Raw genomic sequence first — 9,624 nt, 5'->3', positions numbered from 1 at the left:
TCATAGTCAGCTCTTTTTTATTTAATTGTTTCTGTTATGTTTTCAACATCACTGCTTTGGTTTCTTACTATTAATACGAAGGACAATTTCACAATCTTTAAGTAAAAGTAAAATCTTTAAGCAAAGTTAGTCATATTTGTCCAAAATTCAGTTTGTACTCAAACAGACAGCTAGAGGAATAGTAAGAAGAGAGCATTTTTAAATAAAAAGATCATTTTGAAAGATACACATAAAGGATTAGTCTTACTCAGAAAAACTATAACAGTACTTCAATGGTGTACAGCTTTTGAATGCTATTTAAAAAAATGAAATGGTTGATTGGTTCTTTTTTTTTTCTTAGTTATTTCTGCCACTGTAAAATTGTCATGTTTCATTGTATTTAGATGTATTCATGACTAAGCAAATCTGATATTATTTAATAAGATCATAAACTCATAGTCTGCAAGAGGGAGGAATGTGAGAATTTGCTGGGAAACAAGGTTCATGAATACCAGAACATTACATTTGTAGCGTTTACAATTACTATGCTTTTCATTTAGCCTTTTATTATAAACTAAGTAAATAGATACATTCTGCATGCAAGGTCTTTACTATATCTAGCATGCAGAAGTGTGAGTCATGTGAAACTCGATGAACAGGAACTTCACAGCAGCACGTGCATTTTTTGTTTTTATTCATCATCACACACCCATAGAGGCGAATATACCAATACTGCCCCAATAATAAGTTACATTTAAATAAAAGACAGAATTAATTTCATGTGTTACATTTAAAAACCTATAAGGTTACAAAGATTATGTTTTAAACTTCCTTAAAATACCTGATAATGGCTTCAGTTTACAGTGCAATATGAAATTACTCAAGCTATTGTTTAAGGTTGCATTAAAAAGGTGGATATTTGACTAACATTGGACAGCAACTGCACACTGACTATACGTGCTGCAAAGAAAGATAAAAAGATAAAAATCTAGCAACTTAAGGAAACCTTATCTCATGAGCAAAGAAAAAAAAAATTGCCTATCCCAAACATTTCTTCGATTGTGACGGCCAAACACAAAGGCAGTTGAACAACACTGTTTTCAGCAACTCTCCTTCGACCCTTCAACTGAGTAAAGCCATTAGTTACTTCATTAAATATACTTCTGAAATAGGAGCTTTAAAAATCATACAGAGTAAAAGTGCTTTCAAATATATTAAATTGGTTATTTCATGTTTATTCTTCTGAACTAGTAAAGCAACCGGCCTTGGAACAATTTCTATGACGCGCGTTTCTGGGAAACTGCACCGTCTTTTTACTTCTGAAATCCAAAAGCCTTGACAGAGCAAAAGAAAAAAACCCTGTCACGATGAAATGATGAGTCATGCTTATGACAACCTCTAGGAGTATTTCAGAATGTTACAATTCAATCATAATGTTTGTAACATGCCTTCAAGCAATGTTCTTTATCAAGAGTACTACTGTAAATATTACAGGCTTTATGTCTTCTATTGCATCCAAAATAATTGATACCTGCCTCTCTATAGAAAAATAAAATCACTTCTGTACATCCAGCCTATGACTGGAGTGAGAGGTCTGCCATGAAAACAAGACCAACATTTCCATAAACACACAGTTGCGAGGACTAAATGATTTACAGACAGTAAGGGAACATGTCCATGAAACACACGCTCACATTCACACACACTTGCCCGCATGCAAATCTGCCACACACACATTTCTTCTGAATGTCTCTGAAAGACAGGGAGGTACACAGTAATCACAGAACAAGTCACAAGGGAAGTTAAGTTTCGCATCGTTCAGACTCCTCCATTTCCTTTGCCAAAAATAAATGTGACTGAACTTTCCTGTCAAGTTATTAGATGTCAGGTTGTGTGTGTGACCCTTTGAGCCTCTGCCCCTTAGTGACCTCATCACGTAACCAAAAAAACGTGCCTAAAAAAGAAAAATGACAGAAGAATGATTAAAAATCACATCCACCCAATTTTCCTTTTGGAAAGCATGTAAGTACGACACTACGGATGGACAAGTACTGAGGTACTGCAGATGTGTTTCAGGAAGAGCTTGGAGTGGAGTCTGCGTTTCCCGGCACATCTCACTTTGAGGAAGCAACAGTAGTAGCACACTGGGGTAATATTACTAAAGCCCGGGAACAACAAAGGACATGGCGAAGAGAAGCAGAACGTCAGGGCTCCACCTCAGAGGCCGCATCGCATCTGTAACAAAATACTTGGAGTGAATATGGCTTCCGGAACTCTTCGGAAATGCTTATTCACAAATATGCCTAAAGTTAGATAAGAAGATCAATACCAATCCCACGTCTGTCCAATAAAAGAGTGAGCAAAAGCTTTGACACTTAGGCTTAGCTTTGCATCGGGAAAAACTAGCCTGACTCTTTCCAAAGGCGACAAAAAAAGGTCTTGTTTTTACACCTTTTTTTTTTCATACTAAACAACAAAAAATGTAACTTTTTAATCAGTGAGGTTTCGAGGTGCTAGTGTGCGGATGTGTGTTGCCTTTGGAAAGGGTCCTGCTAAAAGTGTACCTCTTGTTTCAAGCCTTTACTCTCAGCTTTATGTTGATTGTACATGAAGGTTAATGATCTTCTAATCTAACTTTCTGCATGAAAGCAAATAAGTGTACTTTACCGGAATGCCACAATATTAACTTATTTTATTCAAAGGTTCTGTGTGTAATTGTTGGGCCTCTTGCAGGGATGAGAAGGGATGGCTGGAGTGTCTCCTGTATGTGCACACGGACAGAAACATTTAACATAAGGGAAGGGTGAAGATGGAGCAAAGCCTCTAGAGGGTTTTCTTTTCTTTTTTTTAAGCAGAGCTCTTCACATTAACCAGCAAACACTTGGGGTGTCAGCGGGGGGGGCAGATGCTCATTCTCCACGTTATCAGAGTCGATGGCTGACGCCGCTGAAACAGCCGTCCCACTCGCGGTGGGAGGAGCAGGGGTTTCTGTCTCTGGGGGAAAGCTCTCCAGAACGCTCTGCACCTTCTGCTCCACTTCATCTGTCCAGTCGATGAGGTCGCTCTCCAGCTGGCGGGCCTCCTCCAGGACCCTCTCCTGCCTCTCCCCCAGCCCAGTGAGCAGGTCCAGCCCCTTGTGGACCTGACTGAGAGCGGCGCTGCCCGGGGAGCTGGAGGACGCTCCGCCCGGCTGTGACCAGGGGGGGGAGGCCTGGCCCGACATGTAGTGGTCAAACTCCTCAGAGCTCAGGTTCAGAGACTGGCCGTCCAGCTTCTCGATGAAGGCCACCGCACAGCACTGANACTTTTGAATGCATACAGTACATTAATTCCAAGTCAAGTGCATTTTATTTGCACCTTGGCTTTGTTCTGAATGCACTTTGTTGTAGTTATCCTACAGAGAAAATAAAATGCACTTGACTTGGAATTAATGTACTGTATGCATTCAAAAGTGCTGAATAAATGTTTTATGGACCCATAATAGTGATTATTATTTAAGTTAAGTTTTGCCATAATCATTTATTTTTCCATAATCAGGCAGCTGAACAACATTGGTAAAAAATGTATACATTATATATATATATATTTCTATTAATCATTTTCGGCCTTTCGGCATTCGGTTTTCGGCCAACTGTTTCCTATTTTCGGTATCGGTTTCGGCCAAGAATTTCCCATTCGGTGCACCCCTACCCATTTGTGTCCCCCCCACTTTTTAAATGTGTTTATTTTTATTTTTTTGCGCAAGCAGTCATCGTCACGGAGGAGCGTCTGTGTGGCACGAACGCATCTTGTGAGAGAGAGATAGAAAGAGAGAGAGACAGAGAGAGAGAGACATAGAGAGTTACGGCGGTTGTTGCTAGCTCGAAGCTAACGGAGATTAGTAGCTGTTTCAACAATAACGAGAGGGAGAGCTCTTTCCTGTCGGACTTTGAGAGATAACGTCAGCTCAGGGAGGTAAGGGACTCTGAGTGATTAGGTTGTAAACTTTAGTCTAAGTTATCTCAGTGGGTCTCAAACGGTTTGGTCATCTATGTAAACAAATATTTCCATCTATGTAATATTAGTTTAGTAGTATATAAAATAAGTTAAGAAATCCATCCAATGTGTACTATAGGTCAGTACAAAAATAAAAAACACAGTTTCAAAGGGGAGTGATTAGTCAAATATTCATATATAAAAAGAAAGAATGCAGACTAGGTAAGATAAAGATAGGAGAGAGGAGTTTATCAATTATGTGTTATTGGTTGTGAGAATATTCTAATGTTTTTTGATTATTTAAATACATACAGTTCTGTTTCATATGAGTGTTGAGAACTGTATCCATAAATCTCTTAATGTTGCCCTCGAAGTGCACCAGATTGATGCATTCAACTTCAATTTAAAGAAAAAAATCTTCCAGGGGTGCATGCCCCCGGGCCCCCTATGGGATGTGAGGTCATCACAAATAAAACAGGTTCACATGGATAGGATACTAGATAAGCACACTCATTATATACACTACACATTTTTCTTGGATTTGTTAACACTATAGTCCCTAATATATTTGTAGAAAAGCAGGAAATGGAATTAAATTGAGAAAATGTTTCATTGCGGAGGACCCCCTGTTTTGTCCCCCCCCCCACTTCTCAAACCAAAGTTAGATCCTTGACCGTAAGTAATAACATGTTCTGTCTGGCATTATTGATCACAACATAATAACGCATCATCCTTCTGCTTGAGTGGATTTAGATTGCATGTATTTCCTCAGGGTAGCACTATAGGTACTTTTTGTTTTAGTAAATGGATGTGAAATGCCTCAAATTAAGCTTTTGAAAAGTAGGAAACTCAGCACCTGACATAATCATTGTTACTGACTGCCAAAGCAATCACACTTGTGAAAATGATGTTAATATTGGATCTTAATGCATCTATAATGATAGACCCAAGCAAAGGTGCGGTTTCAGACATGGTTTAACATTTTGGGAAATGCCCTTTATTTGCTATTTCAGTCTCGTGTCTGTGCATTAATTATGGAGCGAGTGACGTGTACAGATAACTAACATGGTATAACAATGAGTGTTAGGTGTTTTTTTCATGTAGAGACAAGCCAGCTTTTTCCCCCTTGCTCTCAATCTTTATGCTTGATAATCTAAGCATTGTACCAAGCATGCAAACATGAGTGATATCGATTTTCACATCTCTTTCTTCAGGGAATCTAATATTTCGTATCTCCATATATGTCCTACATAACAGCTTAAAGCTGCTTCGCAACATGATGGGGTTTGTTTAAGTCCAGCATGTTGGAAGATAAAAAAAGTTGAGAAAGCCAGTCATTTTATTACCAGATACATCCTCAGTCAGTGCTGAATTACATGTATATTTTCTTTCTCTTTCTCTCTTCAACACACACCCACTTGCACACACCAATGCAAATTCAATTCGACAGTGTTAAAAATCAGCGTTTAATGTGGACACATTCATCGGTGGTCTCAGTCGTATTAGGTGATATCTCCGGGAGGGGATTTATCTGATAAAAGGAGATTGATTTTTAGCTGACACACAGGATAACCTGCATGAAAGTGATAACCCTGGGCTCTCCATCCATATAACGGCAACATGCACCATTTATTCCGTACTGGCATGTATAGAATCAGCTGCTCCTCACTGTCAGGTTGTCACTTCAGGCGCTGCAAAATTACTTTAACTGTAGAGGGCAGAAATACATTCAAATTCACAACATGGCTGTTTAACTTGAGTGTGGGGGCGGATTTTCTCTCTCTGTTTTGCCATCCTATCAGCTTTTGTTCTCATTAAAGTCTATCACAGCTCACTTCCATGTAGTTTGGATTTGCGGTTGTTTGTGAGTGGGTTTTGATAGAGAATTATTTAGAAGGCCATGGAAGAGCACATGGTAAAGAAGCACCAAGGGACGATCATTTTTAGATGGATTCTCTTTAGTCAGCTCTGAGCTTGTCCTTCGTTCACCTATACTTCACATTCAGGCTCAGTGGCCATTTCATTTTCAGCGTCGCTAATTATTTATTTCAAAGCAGACGGGACTTTTGAGAGCAATTAAAGCAGTGGTGCCTATCACTTTTACAATGAAGGACATTTTTAAGTCAGAAAAGCACAAGTTAGCTTTCTTTTTAACGTTTTTATATGCATGTTTGTGTTTTACTCACGCAGCATGGGGTGGGTTACGTAGTTTAGTAAACAGTATGAATTCTTCCATAGTTCACTCTCCCTAGTGGGATGAAAGAAAGAGCCAGTATGTCACTAATTGCAGTGTTGGCATTACAGGATTAGAGAGAGAGAGAGTGCAAACGAAGAGAGGGAGTGCAAACGAAGGACAGCATTGTGTGGGAGTGCATGAATATGTATGTGTGTGTTGCAAGCCTGCACAGGATGATGTACCTCTTCTCCTTCATGGATTTTGAGGACCCACACAGAGATGAGAGGGGAGTTTGGTGTTATCTGTTCTCCGAGGGAGAGAGGACTTCACTGTGAGACTGAAATGCCAAAGGCCTATCAGAACTAGACACCTGCTACAGACCTTTTACATCACGTTGTCAATCCAATTCTCAGCGAATGTATAAAAAGACACAACAGGCGCTTATGGAGAAAAAACTAAATGCATACATCTTTAGAATTATAAGAGCGGCTTCAATCATAAATATTTATGTAACTACTTATATGTAAAAGGGCACAGCCCTAATGATGAATAAATAGAATTATCACTCGGTTTATCTGCAGTTTCCCTCAGCTTTGCAATGCCTTAAAGTGTCTTTTGGCTCATTGTATGGTATTACATCCTGTACCTTAACTTTTGTCATTTGTTTTCAGCCACAGCAGGCAGCTGTTTTCAGCAATAATAGATTAAAACACGCACTGTACACTCTTCCTATCTTAAAAAAAACATACAGGGAAAAAGTAAGCAAGCAGTTCTTAAACATAGTGGAGAATTTAGCGGCTAAAGAGACAGATATTTGGCTCAGGTGTCTGGTGAAATCCCAAACGGAGCTAAAAGGAGAATGTACGTTGGACTTGCATTCATCAGGTGGTCACAAGTATTACTTTTAATAATGCTTTGTATCTGAAGGATGTGTAAAAAAGCAATAGTTTGCTAATCAAGTTTGCCATCAACTTAAAGAATGGTCATATGTCCGTGCAGTGTTTACTAGCTTCTTTCTGATACACCCCCAGTGGCCAATGAATAATGTATTCATGGTTTAAGGATATAAATCACTTTGCTTATGCGGTTTCACTGGCATGACTGTAAGTGGTACATTTGCTCAGCAGGTTGGTACAGCAGCAAGGTTTTAGTTATACACTGAAACGTACATAAGTTAGTCTGAATTCTGTGAGCTCCAGCAGTTTACACCTCTGCGCTGAGTGTACTGGGAAAGCAAGAGGAATTAAGCTAATGAGAATCAGAAAACAATCCTAATTTATACTGTCCTTCTGTACCTACTCTTGTCAATAGTGGAAAAAGCTGAGGCTCAACATTTTGGCCTTTCCTTGAAGTCAAGTTGAGCAGAAATTGGAAAGCACACAGCAGGCCATGTTTTGCTGGAAAATACTAAAGCTGCACAGAAGAGACCGCAAAGCTTGAGGACTCTCCCGAAAAGTCTTTTGACCTTTTAGTAATCTGTCCCCAGTGGTGAGGTTTGTTTTCCTTGCAGCGAGAGGACAGTCTGGGAGCAACTGAGGAGTGAAACGCCAAATAAACAGACGAATGGGGCTGCTGCCTGTCAAGCAACCTAAATGTTTAGCTCTGGAGTTAGCATCTGTAATTACTTATTTTCCACTGCCCTCATTTTCCGTTTTAATAATCTGTCTTATTGTGAAAATATCTTCTCCTTTTTTAAGATTAGAACATTTATGAGGTTAGAGAGAACATGCACTTCTCTGGTTTTATACGCGTTTGTTTCTGTGTGACAGGATTATGTGTGTGTTTTCCGGCGGGATGCAGTGCCAGATAAGAACTCCTTCTTTACTCAGCATGCCGTCCCTTCCTGCCGGCAGAGCCTGCTTAATAATTTAACTCCCTCTCTGTCAAACCCTCCTGCTAACCTCCCCTGACTAAATATACACGCACCTCCCGGGAGAAGGAAGCCACAAGGTCATTGTTCACTTCATATATGTGTATGTTGAGTATTTTTGGAGCAGGTCTTGTTTAGAAAGTTGTCTGCAAAGTTGGAGCTTCCTGCTGTTTGGCTGCTCTTAGTCCTCCTCCTTCTTCTCCCTGTGGGGTGGTTTGAACTGACGTGGGGATGAAAGGTGGGTTTGGTAGGAGCCGTTTTGTTTGGTTGCTAAATCCCCCTCTTGTCACCCCACATCACCCTGTTTTCTCTTTTCACTTATTTTGACCTCCTACTTCCATCTCCTCCATTCCCTTAGGGGGTTGGCAGAGAATGAATGGGCCACATACATGCCATCTTTGAGGCTGTGTCAACCTGCTGCCCCCCCCCCATTATAGCCTGTCCCCAGACCCCACTGTGTCCACACTTGCCTTGGCTGCAACACTTAGCCCATGTTGTGAGTTCCCTAGATGCCAAGCATGCTGATTGTGTTGGAAGTGTAGGTTTGAAATCCAATTCTAGACATTGCAAAGCTACAAGTCTTGCCCTGAATGTACAATTCTCGCCCACAGCAGTACTATATTTCTCCAATACACAGCTATTAGATTGTACAATCGTATGTGTGTTTTTGGCTTGTAGCTGATTAGAAGCCCCTAAATCAAATCACATGGGTGGAATTGCATGGGCTGCTCGGTCTAATCTACTATTGGTTTTGAAAGCGAGACATTCTTCACATGGAAGGCAGTTATGTAAAATGCCGAATTCAAACAATGTTGCACTACTTTTGAGTATATTCTAAAATGTCAATCTGACTATAGGAGCCTCAGTCTGCATGTCAGCGGCAGCTCCACAATTGTTTGTCTGTCTATAATTTAGAAAATAGATGAGTCAGTTGGAGTTTGCCTGCTCGCTGTCTTGGCAGTGAAGGGAGGCAGGAGAAAAATGTTGGCTGAGGGGAGGTAGCAAGTCGCAGCTGCTCAGAGCAAGCAACATTGGTGTGATTGTGTGCAAAAAAGAGACAGGGACGGGTTTTTTCTATAACGGTCACGGTTGTGACTCTTTCCCTCTTCTTGTTGGCCAGATGGGCCTGTGGGCAGGGCAGGTGCATCCTGGTAAATGGATACAGGCCTCCTGGTTGTGTCTGTTTGTCACTTTAGATATCTACAAGTTAGACACAACCGATTAGATTAATTCAATCTAAGTTCTCTCAGATATAACGTCCTTTTTCTAATGTTAAGTTACACTCCGTCTGCCGCACACATGTGCTGCACAGTCTTCCAGACATCAAACCATCCAGACAGGAGGAATGCAGCCAATATGAATGTTTGATATTTGCACATGGTTTCTATTCACAGTGAACTACAAACCTTCAATTACAACCTTTTTGCGACCCAACCCTGAGCCAGGTTATCTTTAATTCAAATCGTAAGGAAGGCTTACGGGAAGAGAGACGAAAAGCATGTTATTAATTAAAGCTCCTGATTAAAATTGGGAGGAAGAGGTGTGTGTGTGTGTGTGTGTGTGTGTGTGTGTGTGTGTGTGTGTGTGTGTGTGTGTGTGTGTGTGTGTGTGTGTGTGTGTGTGT

The 9,624-nt window shown here is 40.4% G+C and overlaps 1 protein-coding gene across 1 annotated transcript in view; it reads right to left on the bottom strand.

Annotated features, from left to right (window-relative positions):
- Nucleotides 1-662: 662 nt before the first annotated feature.
- The window catches only part of LOC104954283 (rab5 GDP/GTP exchange factor-like), an 11,040-nt gene continuing 2,078 nt past the window's right edge, over nucleotides 663-9,624 (bottom strand). The window contains exons 3-4 of the mRNA XM_010781369.1: nucleotides 2,845-3,283; nucleotides 663-2,740 (exon numbers count right to left, since the gene is read on the bottom strand). Of these exons, the coding sequence (XP_010779671.1) occupies nucleotides 2,846-3,283 (438 nt within the window). The 3' untranslated portion in view covers nucleotides 663-2,740; nucleotide 2,845. The remainder of the gene's footprint in view (nucleotides 2,741-2,844; nucleotides 3,284-9,624) is intronic.

The sequence above is a fragment of the Notothenia coriiceps genome, unplaced genomic scaffold, assembly GCF_000735185.1.
Source record: "Notothenia coriiceps isolate Sejong01 unplaced genomic scaffold, NC01 NC01_scaffold00023139, whole genome shotgun sequence".
NCBI lineage: Eukaryota > Metazoa > Chordata > Actinopteri > Perciformes > Nototheniidae > Notothenia > Notothenia coriiceps.
This window is presented reverse-complemented; position numbering and strand designations above follow the sequence as displayed.